Source organism: Parambassis ranga, chromosome 10, assembly GCF_900634625.1.
Source record: "Parambassis ranga chromosome 10, fParRan2.1, whole genome shotgun sequence".
In the NCBI taxonomy this organism is placed as follows: domain Eukaryota; kingdom Metazoa; phylum Chordata; class Actinopteri; family Ambassidae; genus Parambassis; species Parambassis ranga.
In genome coordinates this window covers 1,086,190-1,107,935 of record NC_041031.1, presented here as the reverse complement: position 1 = coordinate 1,107,935, position 21,746 = coordinate 1,086,190, and the positions used below count along the sequence as shown (strand labels likewise).

Here is a 21,746-nt window from a genome sequence, read left to right as displayed (position 1 = left end):
TTTTACCACTCTCCTGCATGGCACAAAAGTAATTTAAGATGGTGGGGCAGTTGAAATAATGATGTTTTATTGACATGTTTACAAAAAAATTAAGAAAAAATAAGCCACATTTGAATTAATGTTATTAATTTATGTATTACTGTCTTCATAAGAATCCCAGCAGCATCAGATCAGCTGGATGACAGCTGGTGATTTTTTAGCAAGGGGAACAGCACCCGATGATGGTCATGGGAGGGAAGGAGGATCCAGACTGTAGTGCTCAGATCTGTGGATGAGCATTGCCTTTTTTTTCTTTGCTCGTTCCATCTCACCTTCACTATTTTGATATATATAATATAATAATATCTATAAAATCTCTATAGCAGATATCCAAAAACTTCTCAACTCGCAGCAGAACAGATAAACAGCAGTACATAAATAACAGAACTATTATTGACATTTATTTGATTGTGCATATTTCCTTTAACCCTAAAGAAGAGTGTCCAGTGATGGTTCAACCTCATGCTGTGGACAGGGATCTAAAATAAAATAATACAGCAGAGCTTGTAGTGAGAGAGTTTTTTATTGTAGAAAGTTCTTCTGGTTATTTAAATGTTAAGACATTTATACACATTACACAGTACAGTGTTCTATACAGTCATGGTTGCTGAGTGGCCCTATACTGCCATATAAATGACAAATAATATGAACTGATTTCTAACACTATGTTAAAAAAAACATTTCTTTCAGATTGCATCACAGTGTGCAGTATGTGTGTGGTCAAAGAAGTGCTGCGGTGGCGTGCCGTTACTGCTCAGCTGGAACGACCTCCAGGATGATCTGCAAGGTTCTGTTGAAGGAATCTGCGGACACAGAGGAAAGCATATGAGGTTCTCTGGAGATCACCTAATGAGTCTGTGTGGTTGAAAAACAAATGAGGAGCTTTAGATTCACTGAGAACATCTACAAGGCTGCAGCAGTCAGGGAATGTGCACATTTTTAAGCTTATACAACAGAAATGAAGCACTATTAGCAAAAAATTTGCATCAGTATTGCAAAATGAATATGCTTTGTTAGCGAATTGTTGTTACCTGAGGGTGTGATTCGCTCACTTCCTGCACAATTGTTAAGCTCTTAGGCAATGACTGTTTACCAAGCTTATTGAATTCTCCCTAACCTAACAGGTAATATCAAAAGCAAGTCTACACCCCCACCTCCACCCACTCCTGACCTCAGCTGCCTCTTCTTTCTTCACTATGGATATAGTATAGAGTTTTTTTATTGTGTGTGTTAGGACCAGCCACCTACTCAGTTATTTTATTTTATTTTATTTTATTTTCCATCCAGCCGTCCATTTTCAACCACTCATCCGGGGCCAGGTTGTGGGGGCAGCAGTTTAAGCTGGGAGAGGCATTCCCAGGCCAGCCGAGAGACATAGGCTGTGTTTGAAATCACTCCCTAATCACTATATAGTGCCTCTGCCATTTTGTAGTGCTGTCCGAATTCTTAGTGAGAAATTATAGACCCTATATAAAGCCCTCAATGTATCCCACAATGCATCTAGAAAAGTAGTGTCCATCCGATGGTCACTACTTTTAGCGATATGCACCATGATGCATTGTGCAGACCGGCGAAGAGAACGGGAACGGAAATTACCGGTCTTATTATTATAATAATGGATAAAGAGTGTAACATGAGCGGTTGTGTTTTCTTTATTAATGTTTTGACATAAAATGTTTATTGGGCTATAAAGGCACAAATTGTAACTGCTAACAACAGAGATTGCTTAGCCGGCAGAGATCGGCACCTTCACAATGCCCTACAGGTGCATTGTGTAGAATGCATTGCATAGAATGCATGCTGCATTCACAGGCCATAGTAAAGTTCACATTCTTTACTATAGCAGTATATTTGTTGTTTACCCTTTTATGCAACAACCATGGTCCATTGTGAAGAGTGAGGATTTTAATCATACATGACATTAAAAGTCAAGAATTTCATTCCACTAATATCTGTGTTCGGCCGATGGTTACTTTAATTGCAGCATAGATTGCATTAGTGAGTGATCACTTAGTTTGTAAAATGTCAGAACTGAATGAAAATGCCAAATGGGCATTTTCATTCAGTTCTGACATTTTACAAATATCAAGGCATAAAATGTTTGGAAATACTGACAAATATCAGGGGTGTGCTGCTTTGAAGAATGACTTACCTAAAGCCCTCTGAAGCCACTTTGGTCTGTGGTTGAAGTAAATAAAGATGTAGTATGCAGGGATGCCTGTGAGGGAAATGGCAAATCCAATTCCCGTGTTGAGAGGGTCCGAGTACAGAGACAGGAAGACCATGAAGAAGCACGTGATGCAGAACACCACTGGGATGAAGAGTGGGACCTGAGGAGGGAGTGATGTCATTATTGTACCTCACATTGGGCACGTCTGATGGCTTTTTTCTGGTTTTGCTTACCTTAAATGGGCGGGGAAGGTCAGGCTTTGTGTACCGGAGGTAGATCAGACCCAGCACCACCACACCAATGAACAGCCACCGCAGGAAGCTCATGAAGTTCAGTAGGCTGTAGATGTCCCCAACAAACAGCTGGAGCATGGTCATAGGGTACTGCGCACACACACACACAGTTTCCATAACTACTACAACTGGTACAGTTGGACTAGTCAGTCCTTGCTAGTTGCCTTGATTTAAACTCCTGGACAGAACCTGAGCTGGATGAATGAGAGCATCCACAGACAATAACTAGATCAAATAACTTCTGCAGCTGTGATGTGTTGAGGAAGTGTTGGCTGCTGTGTCTTATTTCTATCAAAACCACGGATAATGTCTTCTTTATCATGTATTCAATACAACTGAATTATTTAACCACATGTGAACATGCAGGTATATGAAGGTAACCGTAGCAACAATCTCTTCATGGTAAATTACTTGTGAAATGATCCAACTTGCAGAGGAATACAATAATTAGCATGTAATAGGATGGATATGGTTTCATATTGTTGCGGTCACCTCTGTGTAAGCACTATTAGCTGTTAGACCTTAGGGGGTGTTTGGGTGGGTACTTTACTGAAGGGTAGAAGATAAGATTATAAAGACATGACACTGTCAATGCTTTCTTTAAAATGTGGATTTTAGTAATGCTCAAAGTTTGGTGTTTATTATTTTTGTGTCATCTTTATGAAAAAAATCTGTCAGATATGGCACATGGTTATGTTTATGCTAATTGACATATGAAAGTGTTACCCAGTGTCATCTGATCATGGAACCAACACAGAAGCAAAAGTCCATATTAGTAGATAGGTAGAGTTGGAGATGGACCTTACCTCCGCAGTTCAGAGTTTGAGCCCCCCTGACACTGCGAGCTATTTTGTTTTTACTTGCTGCTGAGTTTAAGGTCTTAAAAACTGCGGGTCAATGTTTGGCTTTACTGTTTATGGTTGCTATTTGTGGTTATCAACACAAAAAACAAATTCCCTGTCTCCATTTACACATAGAGATGATGAGATGGAGAAAGATGCACAACCAAAATCTTAACCAACACATTGTGTTTTAATGGTGAGGACGGGCTGTTGTTGTTGTTACAGTACACTGACCAGGATGAGGACTGCAGCCAATGGGGTGTGTCTGCGGACGTGGATCATGGACAAAACCTCAGGCAGCTGTCCTTCACGTGATGCTACATAGAACATTCTGGAGAACACACACATACATGCAGACGAACATAGAATGACGGTGGAAAATGAGTTAATCCAGAACATGGACAGATATGGACAGATGTTTTTATCTTCAGTTGTTCACGCTGGAAAGGTTTGATCAACAAACAGTTTTACTTATTGTACACTGACACTTAATGTGAAGCGGTATTTGTAAGGTATATTTTATGTGTAAACAAAACACTTCTTGCACATTTTACAGATTATAGTGCATTAAATCCCACAGACTGGCAGCTGAAGTAGCTCTCTGCAGCACTTGAATGTTTAAAATAAATCAAAGCAGGCCTTTCTGTTTAACTGTTCACACTGTGGGTGTGAGAGAAGGGCCAACAAAGAGGAAGAATGTGTACCTTGACAAGGCAAAGAGGCAGCCGTTCATAGAGCCATAGCAGGACAGGGCCACAAACACTGGCACCACTATTGAAAAGTTCCCCAGAAGCCTATCTGCAAATGTCTGATGACAGAGAAAAGACACAAAAAATAAACACAACAGAAAACCGTCACACTACCCCTATCATGCTTTACGGATAGGAAACCATTCTTATTCTTCTTAGTATGATATCATATCTTGTATGTCTATATTGTTTTTTTTTTAATTTTGCACAAATGCATTGTGTTCTCTCTACTTGTAACCATGGCTGTGCTGGAGGTGCAGGATTTTATATAGTGTAATTAAAACCGCTTGGTGTCCCAATGTCTTGACATTTCCACCATCCTTATTAAAAAAACTGAATTAAAAGAAAAATTAAATTTGCAAGCTGAACTGTTACTGAAAAAAACAGCAGTAGAAGTGCTGCTAGGTGTCAAAGTACCAGGTACTCTTGCTGAAATGTGGATTGTCTTATTTTATTAAGTGTAGTTAGTCAGATGGAATTAAAGCAGTTGACAGGGCTGCTGGCAGGAATTGTCACAAATAGGTCATGTAGAAGTGGGAGTAAAAGCTTATTATTATTCATGAAGCCATTCAGAGATGATTAGTCACAGTCCGCACTTGCATGGACTCTAAGTGAAAGAGTGGGAATTTATTGTGTGTATTGAATTTCATACAAATGGACACTGAAATGATGCCACTTAGCTCATAAGCAACATAACACTGCAGATGATGTGTGTGTGTTGTGTGCTTGACTTGAGTTTGCACTGAAAGCACACAATAAAGATTATATTAAATAAATATGGCCATCTCTGTGATGGGCTTATTTTATTTACACTTTTCTGCTCAAGATGTATTGTGTGTTATTAATAATATATCCAGGGAGCTCCAATGCATGGCCATCCTTTTAAATGAAAGAAAAACTGATGATAAATGATGAGACAATTGTACAAGCTAATATAATGTAATATAAGGCAACATACTAAACACTGGGTGACTTTTTTAAGAGGGAATAATAGTCCCAGTTCTAAGGATTTTTGTCATTTTAAACACTTCTGATTGGTCATTCAGAGCATTCTGCAGACTGTTGCATCAGTCAAAATGTAGTGCCGTGTGTTGTCCATCACTGCAAATAGAATCTATCTAGGGCGATGAAACTCATGGCACATTGTCATATCAATCAATTTTATCAAAATATAGGTGATGTTTCAGCTTTAAATGTGAACACCTACAATATTTACAGAGTAGATAAAGTGTTGAAGTGATGGGCTGTCAAAGGCGGACTTTGACAAAGAACCATAATGTAAGTTATTAATGTCCTCTCTTTCTGTTTCTGAGATAAAACATGTCAGGATTTCCTCTGCGAGTAGAAATCCTGTGTGAAGGCTTCCTCCTGATGAAATAAAAATGACCTCTTCTCACTCTTACATCATGAGCACATGTCTAAAATTACAAATTGTGTCCATAGAGGCCAGCCTCCTGTAGACAACTTCTAGAAAGTGTAATTAAGTTTGATTTGAGATGTAAACTTCTGGCTGCTGTCTGAGAGAAAGGAAGAACACGCTGTAATTCTGTTATCACATAACAGCCTTCTAAGAACAGACAAATGCTCTTAACACCTTTCTTAAGGGTGCTGCTATCACTCATCAGATGCAGGCCAATAAAACTAACCGCATTACAAAAGACCGGGCGTCTCTTAGTGAATGAGTCTTCCCCAGCTATAGGCTTGCAGTAGCTCTGGTAGCAGGCCTCCGTCTAATAAGGAATGGTGGCTGCTGTTGGGGGATGTCTGTGATGTGATTAGCATTAACAGGGCTGGGCTGGAACAATCACATTAGCAGCTGATGGGAAGCTGTCAGACGCTTCGCTAATAATGACATGGTAAGTGCAGGAAGGCGGCTGCGGTGCTCAGACCAGGAAAAACAGCGCTAACATCAAAGAGGGGAGACTTCCAAAGCTTTCACACTGCAGGAGAACACAGGTCATCTGTGAAAACTACACAGACAATCCTCTCTTTGTGTTTCATTGATTCCAAAATCCCACTGCTAGGTTTGGGTCACCTTTAAAAAATAGTATTTAAGTATTAAGTATTAAGTAAGTAATAAGTCAGCTGGTATGTGTAAAAAACTGGTGTGTAGAGCCAAAATACAAATAGTATAATAGTGTGTCTAACAGTTATCCTGCCCAAAGACATGGTTGCATTCCCCTTTGCTTGCAGCCATGATTGTGATGTTTCCATACACTTGTCTTCTGTTGGCAAGACCTAAGACATGAAATTACAGACTATAAGTGTGGCATTGAGTCACTGCGTAAAAAGAAATATGTCTGTACTGTTATATCTCAGGTGTTATTTTTACGCGCTAATGCAGCTGTTATGCTATCATCAGGCTGTTTTCGTGTGTGTTTTGACATCTGCACACACTACACAATGTGCTGCTCTCCTGCACCAGGCTTGTGTTTTGACTGAGACATCAGTTTTCCATGCAGACTGCTCAGCCTGGCTCTGTGTCTGCAGGCAGTGCTGCTGCCATGCTCAGACTACAGCATTTAAAATATGGACATAAAAATGTTATTGTTTAAATAACATGCATGAAATTGCTGTACAATACTGCAATGTGTGCATTTTATTTTCTGTGTTTGGCATGAAGCCTCAGGAAGATACCATCCTCTGCAAATATGAGCAACTATATCCAGATTTCATGCTTCGACCATGGCTTGTTCAATCCCTTGGGTTGCTTGTTAAAATACTAAAAGTGGGACTGCATAACAATGCTGGAAAGCTTACACAAGTAATATACCCTGTGCTGTAAAAATAACTGGAGGTCTTGAGGTTTTACTCATATCTCATTAATTATCATGCATGCCTCCTCACTGTCTCTTTTATTAGGACTTTGGCATAATTAAGGGCATGCCCACTTGTGACAGGCAGGTGGAGATTTGCATCACCAGCTTCCTGCTTCTGTGACACCTCCGTGTTCACCTCTTGACCTCCTCAGAAACTAAAGGGTGATGTCACAAAGGCTTCACAGTTATATACCAGAGAAGAGACTGTATATAAAGATGGACGACAGGACACTACCCGAAAAGTGATGGCAAAACATCTCACAGCTGGCTGCAGTATAGGTCAAAGTCTGCCTCCTCTGTGTTAGATAGGGCACGGCTACAACTAAACACTAAGAGTAATTTTAATTTCGATTTAATGTTATTTATATAGCAGCTTTTACAATCAAATTTGTCTCTAGGTGCTTTACAGAAACCCAGAGCCAGCAGACAGTGGCAAGAAAGAAGTCCCTTTTAACAGGAAGAAACCTTGAACAGCACCTGGCTCATAAGGAGAACCTTGCTGCTGACAGTCGGCCGGGTAGAGGAGGAGGAGAAGAGGTTGATAGCTTGTTAGCTAGTTCTTATTATTCTGATATGCGTTCATTTTTTCAGTACGTATATGTAGCCAGACTACTGGCTTAGGGATGAAGTAGGGTGTGTTTGGTCAGAACAGTGGCAATGCAGTTTCACCTCTCGACCTCTACTGCACAGACTCTGGTTTATGTGACATATTTTGGCCCCGCTTTTGCACAGTGAGGCCAGGGTTGTGCATCTGTTATACAGCTGATTTTGTATGCAGTTAAGGGGGAATCCCTAGGACAGTGGGTTGCACACATCAAACACATTCCCTTTCTTTGTACACTGAGAAATTCTCAACACAGTCACATCAACTACTTTTTCACCACTGAAACAAAAGTAATTTCCACTTTTTATAAACTGCATTAGTTCTATCGAGTAGGATGAATTAAATCATAAGCTAGCAGGTATGGCCTGCTGGGTTTAATTAGGTGTTCCTCGCAGCACTCCCATATTCAGAATAAGGCTGGATTATCAACCCAGCAAAGTGATTATCCGCTCAGAGGTCCCAGACCTCCAACACCCCGCAAAAATCCCTGCAGGTTCGCTGACTCTGCAGGGTTTTTGTCAACATTTGATTAATCACATTTGTTCTGCTGAAAACAGTGTGAGATGTGATGGTATAGGGGGTATGTCATTTTAATGATGGAAATGGATATAAAATAAGTTTTAGTGCAACTTAAATATAATACTTGGAATCAAAATTCCAGTGTTATATTTATGGACAGCCTCTCCACCACCTGACCCACAGCTGCCCACTGAATCAATTAAAGCAACAGATCTTCAACTTTTTCATTACATGTCTATTTGATCTGTATTTCATTGTTAAAAGTTTTTTTTTCAAGGTAAACTGTAAAAATACACTTCTTTCATTTGCTTAATCCACTTTCTTTGTCCTGTACTACAGGGCCGCTGGGGGGCTGGTTGCTAGTCTATCACATGGCTAACACAGAGAGACACACAAGCAATCACACTCACACCCATGGACAATTAACCTAACATGCAAACTCAACACAAATCAGGCCAAGGAACATTCTTGCTGTGGGGCAGCAGTGGTAACCACTGCAGCACGGTGCCGCCCTTTCCTGGTCACCCTGATGGCATTTTAATATAAATCATGTCACTTTGGAGGCTGGTAAAGAGGTGGGATTTTACAGTTTCTTTCCAAACATCAGTCTGAGAGATAATGAAGACAAGCCTTGAATGGAGTACACCGGATGAGTGTATACCTATGTGTAACATTAAATCAGACTTAGAACTGAAAGTTATAGAAAGAAGAAGAATAGAATAGAACGTTATTGTCTTTTTGTTCCTGGACTTTTGATGGGTTATTAAAGCTCACCTTCGGGTGAACCTTGTCCTCTGAGTTTTACTGTGTTTGGGTTCCACCTTAACTGAACTCTTGACAAGTGTATCACCACTAAATGAATTATACCTAGGTGTGTCTTTTGTAGTAGGAGTAACATAGAAAATTGGACTAATATCCATGGTAACAATAATGGAAAATTATCAGACAACGAAGAAAAGCAAAAATGGTCTGTTTCTGTTTATTTCTGCATTTTCAACATGGGAGTCAATAGACTGAGTTGCTTTTGGAGTCAGCCCTAGAGGCTGCAGGGAGAACTGTAAATGTTAACACTTCTGCACGGGCTTCGTCTCACCCCTAGAGGTTGCTGCTTGGTCTGTCTGTATTCACATCAATGCACATTATTAGACCAGGCACAGCTATGACCATCTATTCAGTGATTGTATTGCTGATGATCACATGAACATTCACATTCTATAATAAACTGTATTTTAATTCCTCTGTATGATCTACACATCTGGTGACCATAAAAAGTCTTTGACCTTTGAGGAGAATCCAGCACACCATGATTTTCCCAAAGCTTGTGTCCCCATATGAGTGCTTTAAGATGGAATAACATTTATTGTAAATACACATGGTGCCTCACTTGGGAGGACATGCCATAAATCATCAGGATTCATACATTTACCTCCCTTTGTGAGTGGCTCGATACCGGGCCAGAAGCCTGAAGTCTCTGTGAAGTGGGGACATTGTTCAGTACTTACCACAGCGACAGCCTCCGAGTCCAAGAGCTCCTGAGCTGACATCACGGTATAGTATGCCACATTGGTCAACACATAGCAGGAAGTGACAATTGCCATGGAGATGCAGATTGCTAATGGCACAGTCCTGAGGACAAAGGAGGTAAGAGCAAAGGCTGACTGACTTTTGTTTTATCTGAAATGAACATTTATTTAAAAGTAAAAATATAAAAGTTACATTTCAAATAGAGCCTAACACAAACAACGTAATTATAAAAGATGTGCATTCAGTTTTTCAGGTTTTAAAATGTGTACATTTGTATATGTAGAATTTTTGCAGAGCTGTATATTTAGTTTTTTTTTTGCTGGTGCTTACAAAAAACAGCAGGGAAATAGTGTTCTACATGCTGCATTATCTATTTTCATTTTTACAGCTTCTACAAAACCGTTCTTTAACTTGTATTGCACAGAAAGCCTGCAGATGACACACATCATTTCTGTCATGTGACTGCTTGTCACACATACTGTTATATATGGTTCATTCAATTAAAAAATTATCCATTCTAGATGGACTGCAAAACAGAACATGCAAGAGGAAAATTAAATGTAAATGTCTACAAAACTAAGCTTATATTGTTCATCTTTTTGAATGTTATGATTATACATCCATTTAATGTAATGTCTGAAATGTTAACAAGGACAGAAACACTTATTAGAAAAATGCTTTTGCGGATTTTTTCAAATTTTCAATAACTTGAACTCGGTGAAGCTTAAAATACCTCCTTTATTTTTTCACAAATGCAGCCCATTAAAAAGGAGAGAATTAGAGCTATTTGTGTATCATGCTGACATGTAGTAATACAGTAGAAAGGAGGAATCATGGAGTAAATATTACTTACTTCTCAGGGTTATCCACCTCCTCTGTCACAAAGTTTAGGTAGAACCTGAAAGAGAAACAGTTCTTATATGACCTTCAGTGATTAACGAGTAGTAACAATATGTGTAACAAACAGTAACTGTGTGTGTTTGTGAGGACCATACCTACCACCCAGCGTATGCATACATCCCAGAGTAGAAAGCTAGTGGCATACCAGACAGCTTAACATCGCTCAGCTCAAAGGCATTCTCAAAGTTTTTGGTTTCTCCTGCAGACACACACGTTCTGTTTAGACTCTCTGAAGCACCATAATTGTTTATAAAGAAAAGAAAAAGATTGTTGCAGCCTACAATTGATCTGTGCAAATACTTCTACATCAGACCGGGAGTGATCATCACAACACAATAACAATAAAACAGATGAACGCAGCAGTTATTGGCCCTATTAGCTAGAGGAAATAACCTTCCAAACAGCACAGGCACAGATTAAATCATGTTAATTCCCTCTCAGGTGTAATCAGTGACCTGGTATGATCATACTTAGAAACAAAAAGTGCTTGTAAAAACAGAGAATATAATGTGATGGGATAGTGATGTTGCATTGTTGAGTGCCATGGACTGTGTGAAGACATAATAAGGTGAACACAAATGGATCAGGACAAAAATTAGTTGCCAGCCCTCACAGTAGTGTTGTTAGGTTTTGTCCAGGACCTATTCAAAGGTCATTATTGCTAATATTAAATTAAACAATCAATAAATTACCACGAAGCTTACGTTGCACTTAAGGGTCTTTCCTAATGGTAATTTAGGCCTGTTGTGCGGTTACAATCATTACCCAATCAGTGTTTCCATTAAGCTGTTTAACGTCACGTTGGATGGTTGATTCTGCACGTCTGAGGAGGAAAGCTAATAATCTGTTTGCACAACGAGACTCAATTGTGCACACCAATCAAAACAAGTAATTAACTTTTTTCTGCTTAATTAATCCTTAAATTAATTATTTCATTTCAGTAAATTAATAACATGCTCACATTGGGGATAACATTGTTTTAAACAGCCAATTAATTTCTCTGCCTGACCTCCTTCCTGATATCAACTCTGCCTGTGGACTATGTGGAAGAGCTGCGAACAAACACATTTGAATGTCACTCAGAGATGAGGTAACCACATAGATTAATATTATGCTGCACTGTGTGGTTTTGACAGAAACACTTAACCCTCTGAACTCCTTTCAGGTTAAGTCAATGTGCGCTCACTGTTCACTGTGAAAGTCATGCTCCTCTGTTGATGGTCTACAAGCTCACATAATGCAAATATTTCTTTGTTCAGTATAAATCATAAAAATGTATATACTATGTATAACAATTTCCATCCATCCATCCATCCATCTATGCAAATACCTTTAACCTTCACTTTAAAGAATGCAATGCTGCAGAATTTCTCAGCAATCTTTACACAAAGACCCTGGAGAAGACCCAGGACGCGGTGGAGAGACTATGTCTCTTGGCTGGCTTGGGAACGCCTTTGGGGTCCCCCCGGAGGAGCCGGAGGAAGTGTCTGGTGAGTGGGAAGTCTGGGTGTCCCTGCTTGGACTGCTGCCCCCGTGACCCGGCCCCGGATAAGAGGTTGGAAGATGGATAGATGGATCTTTACACAGTGGACTTTGTCTCTTAGCCACAGTAGTGTAATGGACTGCTCTAAACTTGATCATCTGATAATTTCAGACTAATTCTGAATGGTCTTCTCTGCCTTAACCAGAATCTATCTAACCCCCTGCAGAAACAAGTGAGTCTTTAAGCAAATGAGCTTAATCTCCAATAATTGGTGACCAATTATAACATTAAACTAAAGAACCCGTTATTCTTTTTAATACCAGATCTCTTTGAGCTGAAATCACCACCACCCTAAAAAGAGCCTGTAAAGTTCGACAAGCTTACACTTCTAAATGATCATAACACACCGCACTTGCCTTCTTCACCCGGAGCCTAACCACACTAACACAAAGACATGAGGATTCTTAAAGAGACAAGATCAGAATCATCGGGCAGTGTATGACACAGAAGTGAATGCTGGCACTATGAATGGGCTCCTCCCTTCTCTATACAAGCAGAATACATTTAACCTGTGGACAAAAACAAGGTCAATCTTCCAGTTTGTCTGTTTTTTTTTTGTGTGAACCCTGCTATAGACTGGCAACCATGCCTCTTGGAGCTGTGTAGGCTCGAGCCCCAACATCACCCTAGTAGCACAGGAATGAAAAGGGCAAGAACACTATACTAATCTGTATGCTGGCACTGAGAAATCCATATATTAGATTTCCATATATGCAGATGATACTAAATTATATTTTCACTCTCACCTGATTACACAAACCATGTTCATTGACTTTATTGCAGCTCTGTTGGACACTCACTAATCAGTGCTTTATATACAGTCACTTTTTAGACAGTGAGACAGTGAGAAGTCTTTCAATGAGGGAGGACAGCAACTCCTACTGTGGGGACATTGTGAAATTGTCCCTTGCTGTGAGCAGCTGTGTGTTATGACCCTCAAAGCTTGGAGGTTATATTTACAGTGCATGTTGTTGTTGTGTGAGACAAAGGAAGTCATGTTAATTGATGCAGCTGAGTGCTCTGCATGAAGCCTGGAGATGTTCATGAACAAAAATGACGTCAATGTCCTCTAGACTTTGGACCTTCAGGGTGGCTGGAGCTCTGTCATAATGGTAATTAGAGGTGATGATTATGTTTTACCTTTAAAAAGCTGGTACATCCCTGGCACTATGATGATGGCAATGGCCAGCAGCTTGCTGAAGGTGAGGAAGATCTGAATCCTAGCTGTCCACGTCACGCTCATGCTGTTCAGGTACATAACAGAAGCTGCAGACAGAGAGAGAAAGTAGACGCATGAAGTCATGCTTTATTGATGTCTTACAAGTACTCACAGCACAGCAAAGGTCAACATTTACTAACAGTGTCTATTCTGTGCTGTCTGTTTCTGCAGTGCTGTGTCTTTACTTAAAGGGCAGGTATGGTAAGATAATAATAACCCTGGTCCTGCCTGTCTGGTGGACAGCTGACATCATACTCTTCCCCCTCCCTTTCTGCCTCTAGCTGCAGTTAAATTCCTGTTATCATGCACATCACCATCTCCTCACACTAAAGCAGGTTACTGTGAGTCACAAAGATAATATCATCCTGACATACTGTCTCCCTGCTAAGGTAGAACAGTAGCAGTCTGGTACGTACTAATGCCGATGGCGGTGGCCAGTTTGACAGCGAAAGGAGGGATATCACATGGCATGAACAGAGGCTCCAAAATGTACTGACCGAAGGCCAGAGAGATGACTGCCATTGCAGCAGGCCTGTAAGATACAACACACATACATTAACAAATCAGTTCACACTAACATGATTCTGTAAAAAAACAAAAACTTCTGCACTTCTCAGTGGATGTACGGGGCCATGGTTGACATGACACTACAAGTGAACTGACAAGTGAAGTGAATAACACTGACTCTTCATCATGGCACCTATTAGTAGCTGGGATATATTTGGCAGCACATAAACAGTTTTTCCACAAAGTTGATGTTGAACGATTTGAGTGACTTTGACGAAAACCCAATAGTGATGGTTCGACAGCTAGGTCAGAGCATCTGACAGTGGTCAGTATCTATCAAATGTGGTTCAAGGAAGGAACAGTGTTGAACCGGCGACAGGCTCATGGGCAGCCAAGGCTCACTAATGCACGTAGGGAGTGAAGGTGGGCCTGTGTGGTCCGATTAAACAGACAAGGTTCTGTTGTTAATATTGCTAAAAAAGTTAACACAATAGCCACCAGTCAGCGTCTCCATGCTTAAGGTCCGATCACAGTATTTTATTTGGGGTGAAGTCTGCATTTGACTAGTCTATTCCAAAACCTTGATTCTTTAGTTTTTCAGTCATTCTGATGTAGATTAGCTGCTGTGCTTTGGCTCATTGTTCTGTTGTATGACCCAGTTTCCACCAAGCTTGTCCATCTGTCTGTCAAGACAGATGTCCTCACATTTGTCTCTAGAACACTCTGGCATACAGAGAAGTTCATGGTCTACTCAATGACTGCAAGGTGTCCAGGTCCTGGTCCAAATCATCAGTCCTCCACCACCGTGCTTGACAGTATGTATGAGGTGTTTCTGCTGGAATGCTGTGCTTGGTTTTTAGCAGACATGGTGGTGATCATAAGGACCAAACAAGTCCACTTTGGTCTCATGTGTCCATAGGACATTGTTCCACAAGTGCTGTTCTTTGTTCAGATGCAGTTCCATGAGTCCATGTCCTTTTTAGACAGAGGAGAAATTGATGTACAGCAACAATTGCTTCTTTGTATGTGTATCCATGGTTGTGCTGTTTTCATATATGGATAGATTAAAATATAATCTCAGCAATCTTTAGCTGTAAACTGGTGTTTTCCAAATTGAGCATGTAGTACATTTTACATATGCATATGACATATATCTGGTAAAGACCACAATAATGGTAAAACGCTCCAGAATTGGTCAGCAGTAATATTATTAAGTAATAACAAATATTTTTTTTACAAAATCCAGCCTAACATAACCCCACCCTCTCTGTGTGTGAAGTACTCTGATAATAAATTCTCATATAACTGTGTAAGTTCTATTGTTACAGGTATTAGCTAACAGATGTGAGTGTGTAGTATCAGATGGGCAGCTTTCTAGACAAACCGTTTCCATAATCACATCCTTATGCGGTGGACAGTGCGCAGGCTGTCTATAGGCTCAGCTTCAATAAGAATGAATTAAGGCTGGCCTCTCCCACAGGCTCATCTTATGGCTCATCAGTATTTCCCTCTTCATTTCCCACAGTAGCCACTGAGCCATTGCAGCCAGGGAAATCTCTCTTTGTCTCTATCATTCCTGTTTTCATTCTCGGCCTCTGTCTTTGTTCATTTCCCATGGTTTCCCCTCAGTCCCGCTTGCCCCAGGCCAGGATAAAATTGGTGCAGCTCAGGATAGCCACTAGACTGTTTGTACTGCTTTGGCCTTGGCTGTGTACACATACAGCTGCTTATGGAGAGTTTTGTCACCTCTCTGGTCTAAAGTAAACTCAGAATCACACAAAGGTCAGACAGTCAGAGAAATCACCAAACACTCTAACAGAACCTCTGATACACAAGATGAGTGGCTCAGTCTACACAGTGTAAGAATCTTACAAGGTGGTGTCTGGCTCACATAGTTTCTTAGTATTTAATGTAATATATGTCATACTGGTCTTAATATACTGGATGAAAATATTTAGATGAGTTTTCTATTGGTTATCCTGTGCTTAAAAAGTTGAAGAAAGAATGTAGGCTGATATAGTTAATTATGTGTTAAAATGCTTTAAAGGGAACTTTAAGCTGCTTTGAAACATTAGAAAAATCATTAAAAAAATAACAAAATGTGTCGATATATTTCAGCATTCTACTCTATACATTGCTGAAGATTTAATCCAAGTAGCCTATTTAAAGAGCTTAATCCCAGTGTGTCCAAGACGTTATAAATGCTGACATGCTCTGTATCATGTTATAAGTGATCAGAGCAGTAATGTCAACTTTTCCAGCTCATTGGAGATTTTCTTTGTTTTCATCACTGCAGTTGCACAGCATTTGAAATACATCAAATATGGTTTGATGTTTGGCCCTGTGCCCTTTAAAGCACATATTGTTACATAGCCTTAGTTACAGGACCAGTATGTGGCATATCAAAGGTCAATATAAAGAAAACACATTTTGAGTCAAGTTTGAGTCACGTCTCCCAAGGAATCATAGTCCATTCTTTGTCAATCTTTCAACCATCTCCAGATTTGTTGGTTTCCTGGCATGGAGTACAATCCACAGATTATTAATCAGATTTAAGTGCAGGTCACTCGGTAATGTTTACTTTGCTCTTCTGGAGGTAGCTATTAACTAGAAGAGGTGTTTGCTTCAGATCGTTGTCATGTTGGAAGAGACAACCATAATCAAGACACAGTTTTACTGCAGACTGCTTTAGGCTTTCTTTCAAGATATACAGGTAGCCTTCTTTTTCATGAAAATACTGACAGGATTACACTAAAGCATCTCCACAGGATTATACAGCCACCACCGTGTTTGACTGTATGAACCATGTACTTTGGGTTATACACCTCTCCTTTCTTTCTCCAAAGACAATGTTTCATTTTAATTTCAGTATGTGTGATCTGTCTCCAGGTTGTACCTAGCATACTTTAGCCTGGCTTAGAGTTCTATTCCATAGAAGTAGTAGTTTTTCTTGGTCTGCAACCTGGCAGTCAATTCCTGTGCAGGACTCTAGTCTTCTCGAACACTACACTACTTTTGTTTCCAAAACCTTTATTTGTTTTGTACTATCTACAGAATTACATTTAAGAGGAAAGAATAATTTTGTCATTTATGTAAAGTTCAATTTTCATTTCAAACCTGCATTCTTTCAAGTATCAATTAAGCTGTTTTATTAATACATTTAGCTTTATTTTAACTTCTTCTTGAGAAAAGTATCTGTTTCTAGATGACCAATAACAACAATACAAGTTATCTTTGATAATAAAATTATAAAGTTACAAGTGTGCTAATAAAGCTGCACCTAGCAGGACTAACATTAGCTAAATGTAAAACTATTTTTTTCTCTTTAGCTGTCAACTAGTCTCTGTCTGCTGTTTGCTTCTTTTTTGTTTGCATTCATTAGACCTTTTCTCACAGCTGCTGAAGACAACCATTCTCTTTAGAGGTCTTACTACAACCAAAAAGGCTCCACATATTGACCTAAGTCATGTTATAAGGACATTGATTAGTGCAGTTTTAAATCAAAGGTTAGACTCAATAGAACATTACCTTATAGCAATGAGATCAACCCAGAGTCTGATGAAAGCCATCCGTGGTCCAAATGCTTCCATGATATATGTGTAATGTCCACCAGACTTCGTAATACAAGTCCCCAGCTCCGCGTAGGACAGGGCTCCTGCAGTGACAGAAGTGACATATGAAACAAAAAGGTAGCTACAGAACAGTCCCATGGCTATTAAACTGTCTGCCACATCTATAGAAATGTACAGTCCCTTCTTGGGCCCCATGAGCAACACAGTATATTACTGTGGGAGTCTTTCTGGGTCCCAATCCATAACTTAAGAAAGTGAGATTTAGAGGGAAGAAGTTTAATTACAAGTTTAGGCTACAGGAATTAAGGGAGAGTTCTCAAGGATAATGTGCTTGAAGCTTTCATCACAGCACAAACCCAATGGATTTAAGGATACTGCTACAATATACACATATGGTACACTGCACAGAGGTGGAAAGCACTGCTTCACTGGCTGCTGCTGCACTGGTATTTTCGGCATCACTGGTACAAATTACATTATTATGCAAACCTTTGTGTTTAGTGCAAAGATTTTATTATTAAACAGAAGTTCTATATTTTTGTGGCTATATTACGACTCGATTCATATCCAGACCTCTGTCTGAGTGAGGGTTTTTGGTTAATATTAACATTATACCTTGATAAGATTATTAGCTTCTGCACACAAATAAACAACTCAACTTATACAAAGCTAACTAAGCTTTGTATAAGCTTAGTTAGCTAAACTATCTAACTAATGTTAACGCCAGTCTTGATGTCTGCTATTAGGTGGAAAGACAGCTATTAGCATACTGAGTATTGGCAAAAAAATATTGTGAAAATATGGGAAAACATAACATGAGGTAGCTATTTCAGTCCTTGAGAATGTAACATATGAGCAAATGTCTCTGACTGCACCTCTACGTATTCATGGGGGTGTGGGACTTGACCTGATGGCAGCAGAAATGGTAATAATGAAAGAGAATGTTTTTTCCTTGTAAAATGTGTTTTATCTTATGAATTGTTATGAAATGTGTTTTGAGACACACCATGAGCAGTAGACTCTAATTCTAGGTGAAATAAAAAGAGACTAAAAACCTGGACTCCTGAGTCTCAGTCAGTTTTTTTAATACTAATATTTCAGTTACTCTCAATATCATGAGTGTCAACATATCCTTGTCTGTTGACAGATTTAACTTGCAGCTGGATTCTCATTAGATTTGTAAGATCACATGCTAACACACATCCATCCTGACAGCCTTCAAGCTTTGTGCTTGTGCCAAACCACTAGTGCTTTGGATCAATCAGCACCCTATAAGGAAGTCATAGTGAAAGCCACGTTTTAGATGTGACGGCAGCCTATGGGGAACAACACTGAGAAAGCAACCATTCATTGATCTGATTGGTTCCCTCATGTTGATTCATCCAATCAAATTCCAAATATTCTTTTGAAAGCGTCCAGTTTCTTTGGGTGACTTTCCTGTGGAACGAACCATCTGCCACCTTAGTTTAGATACAAGAAATAACAGGCCAATTGTTCTGCTCAAGTACAGCTGTGAGTTCCCCAGTCAGTGTTTTATCTGCAGCCCCTGGTCCTATCTGTCTCAAATAGCTTGTAGCAATGTAAACTTAAACAAATTACATTATGATCAGGTTGCTACACATCACATCACTCTTGCAGAAAATGGTTGCATAATACAGACGACCCAGTTATATTAAGTTTCCCTAAGCAACACAGTTAAAGTGTTTTTTCTCAACATTAAAGTGCCATTATTATATAGCTGGTAAATGTGTTTTCTTTGTGCCTGTATTATTATCAGGTCAGTCTGAACAGCTTTTATACTGACACAATATTCAGGTATAACACCTTAGCCTACAAACACGCTAATCCAGATCATACAATACACAACACCCGCAACAACATGTTTTCACATACCTCTGTTTTTATATTGTCAGATTGTGATGTTTGCTTAAAAAAGTGGCATTGTTATTCATTTCATTCATTTTATACATTGCTGCTAAACTCACCAAACAATGACAGCACACCACAAACGATCCACACTATCAGAGACATTCCCACGCTGCCTGAGTGCTTCAGGATTCCCTTTGGCGAGATGAAGATCCCGGCTCCAATGATGGTCCCGATGATGATGGAGATCCCTCGGAGCAGGGTCACCTTCTTTCCCAGCTCCACCTTGCCGCTGTTATCGTCCTGCTGTAGTTTCCCTGTGGGATCTGTCTGGGAAACTTTGTGTCGTCCATTTGTTGACATTTTTCCATCATTTTGAGATGTGGACCTATTGGTCATGTTTTTTAAACACTGCTCAACACACAGACACACAACTCTTTGGGTGAGCCTGAATCCAACCTGTGTGAGTGATTCAGGCAAAGTTTAAAAAAAAGTTAAAGTCCATGCAAAAGAGACCTCCTCTCTCTCTCTCTCTCTCTCTCTCTCTCTCTCTCTCTGTCTCTCTCTCTCTCTCATTGTCATTCATATAGCCCCGGGTGTCTGTTCTTCATTTCTGTTCTCTTACCAAAAATCCTGTAGTCCCTCCTCTTCTGCCTCTTCTGTAACAAAAAAAAGAAACAGCTGTGACACATCAAAATGAGGTGTTGCGCCACTTTGGTGCAAGGTAATCATGACACAGCAACCTGTTTTCAAAGCAGCCTCACCTACTTCCTGCCCCCTCTCCAGTTTCTGGGATAGTTTCATTCATGAAAACCAAGAGGAACAAGTTAGACACACTTCTTAATTTACAGTATGTCACAAAAAGGAAGAAAAACTGTGGATAAAACCACCAAGTTTACTTGAAATCACACATACAAACACAGAGACACACACAGAAACACACTTTGGTCTGTGTACACTAACGTGGTCATTGTGAGTGCACTTAGAGTAGGAAATTCTGGCCAAACTGTTCAGTAATGTTCTCACTACTGTGCAGACTGCCCACTATGTGATATGAGACAAATATTTTTGATAGTCTATTTATTAAAATGCAGATTAAAGTGTCTTAGGGTAAGATGTTACAGAATAAAAAAGCTGTACTGCAGGGCCAGTCACCTTTGGCATCAGTGCTAGTGATGTTGACACATGATGACACATTTTAATGACTTATTGCTATTATGTCTGGTATTATAGGGCTTGATTGTGAAACTTCCTCCATCAGCTCTATACACAGGAAAAGAGAACTCAAGCTGTGATTACTGGAAGGGCATGTAATACTGGAGTATTGCTCTTTGCCAAGAGTGGCAGGGGGTTAAAGTGTGTAGGTCAAATCATGGATATGTTAAAAACAAAACAAAAAAAGGCAAGAATTTGAAACATATTGGTGGTACATTTTTATCAGGTACTGACATAATTCACAGTTTTCTGAGTTTATTTCTGCAATTATTGAGATAAGCTTTAAAAGTGTTTCCATTCCTTTCCATTCTTTTCACTCAAATTACAAAAACATACATAGGACATCTATAGTTCAAAATATAATAAAATAAAAATAAAAATAATACAAATAATTCCAATAAAATAATCTGGCAAAGGCATGAAAACAATGAGGAGAGTTTATCCATAAATTAATAAATATATTAAATAAAAAAAATAAAAAATCTATAAAATAAAGTTGACAAACTATAAGTCAGCAGTAGACAGTGAAACTTTGTGACCTTAACTATCACCACCATGTGTCCATGTAACCATATAGCCTTAGCATCACTGTGAAGGAGCATTTCTGGATAATGCTGAAACTGCTAGTCAGATGGTAATGTGGAGTCACTACTCCGATGCCGTTTACACCTATCCATCAGCTGTTGCCAAAGATGCAACCAAATGGTCCAAAGCTGCCAGTTAAGCAATAAAGTAAACAGTCTGAAGTACCCACACACACAGTTCAATCAGCAGAGGACATCAAAGGGTTATCTGTGATGGCACACCTGCTGCAATCCACACCAATTATACAGAACAACAAGAGTCTGTATTGAGCAGTTCTTAATGACCCACATCTGAAACATTAATTACATTATCCATCCATCCATCGTCAACCGCTTATCCGGGACCGGGTCGCGGGGGCAGCAGTCTAAGCAGGGACACCCAGACTTCCCTCTCACCAGACACTTCCTCCAGCTCCTCTGGGGGAATCCCGAGGTGCTCCCAGGCCAGCTGAGACACATCTCTCCACCGCGTCCTGGGTCTTCCCCGGGGCCTCCTCCCAGTGGGACATTCCCGGAACACCTCCCCAGGGAGGCGTCCAGGAGGCATCCGAACCAGATGCCCGAGCCACCTCAGCTGGCTCCTCTCGATGTGGAGGAGCAGCGGCTCTACTCCGAGCTCCTCTCGGGTCACTGAGCTTCTCACCCTATCTCTAAGAGAGCGCCCAGCCACTCTTTGAAGGAAACTCATTTCGGCCGCCTGTATTAGCGATCTCGTTCTTTCGGTCACTACCCAGAGCTCATGACCATAGGTGAGGGTAGGAACGTAGATTGACCAGTACAG

General features: G+C 40.0%; 1 protein-coding gene across 2 annotated transcripts; it reads right to left on the bottom strand.

The window, feature by feature from the left end:
* Positions 1 to 546: 546 nt before the first annotated feature.
* slc7a11 (solute carrier family 7 member 11) lies at positions 547 to 20,102 on the bottom strand. 2 transcript variants are annotated; one of them, XM_028416245.1, is made up of 13 exons: positions 20,098 to 20,102; positions 19,286 to 19,600; positions 17,257 to 17,383; positions 13,638 to 13,753; positions 13,143 to 13,268; positions 10,559 to 10,658; positions 10,413 to 10,457; positions 9,538 to 9,661; positions 4,049 to 4,152; positions 3,579 to 3,675; positions 2,443 to 2,592; positions 2,192 to 2,369; positions 547 to 842 (listed from the first exon to the last, which is right to left on the bottom strand). In XM_028416245.1, exons 2-13 carry the CDS (start codon positions 19,563 to 19,565, stop codon positions 787 to 789), a joined length of 1,503 nt encoding a protein of 500 aa, XP_028272046.1. In that variant the 5' UTR covers positions 19,566 to 19,600; positions 20,098 to 20,102; the 3' UTR covers positions 547 to 786. The 2 variants fall into 2 exon arrangements, with proteins under 2 accessions (XP_028272046.1, XP_028272045.1); XM_028416244.1 differs by lacking the exon at positions 20,098 to 20,102 and having other exon boundaries at positions 19,286 to 19,813.
* Positions 20,103 to 21,746: the final 1,644 nt, after the last annotated feature.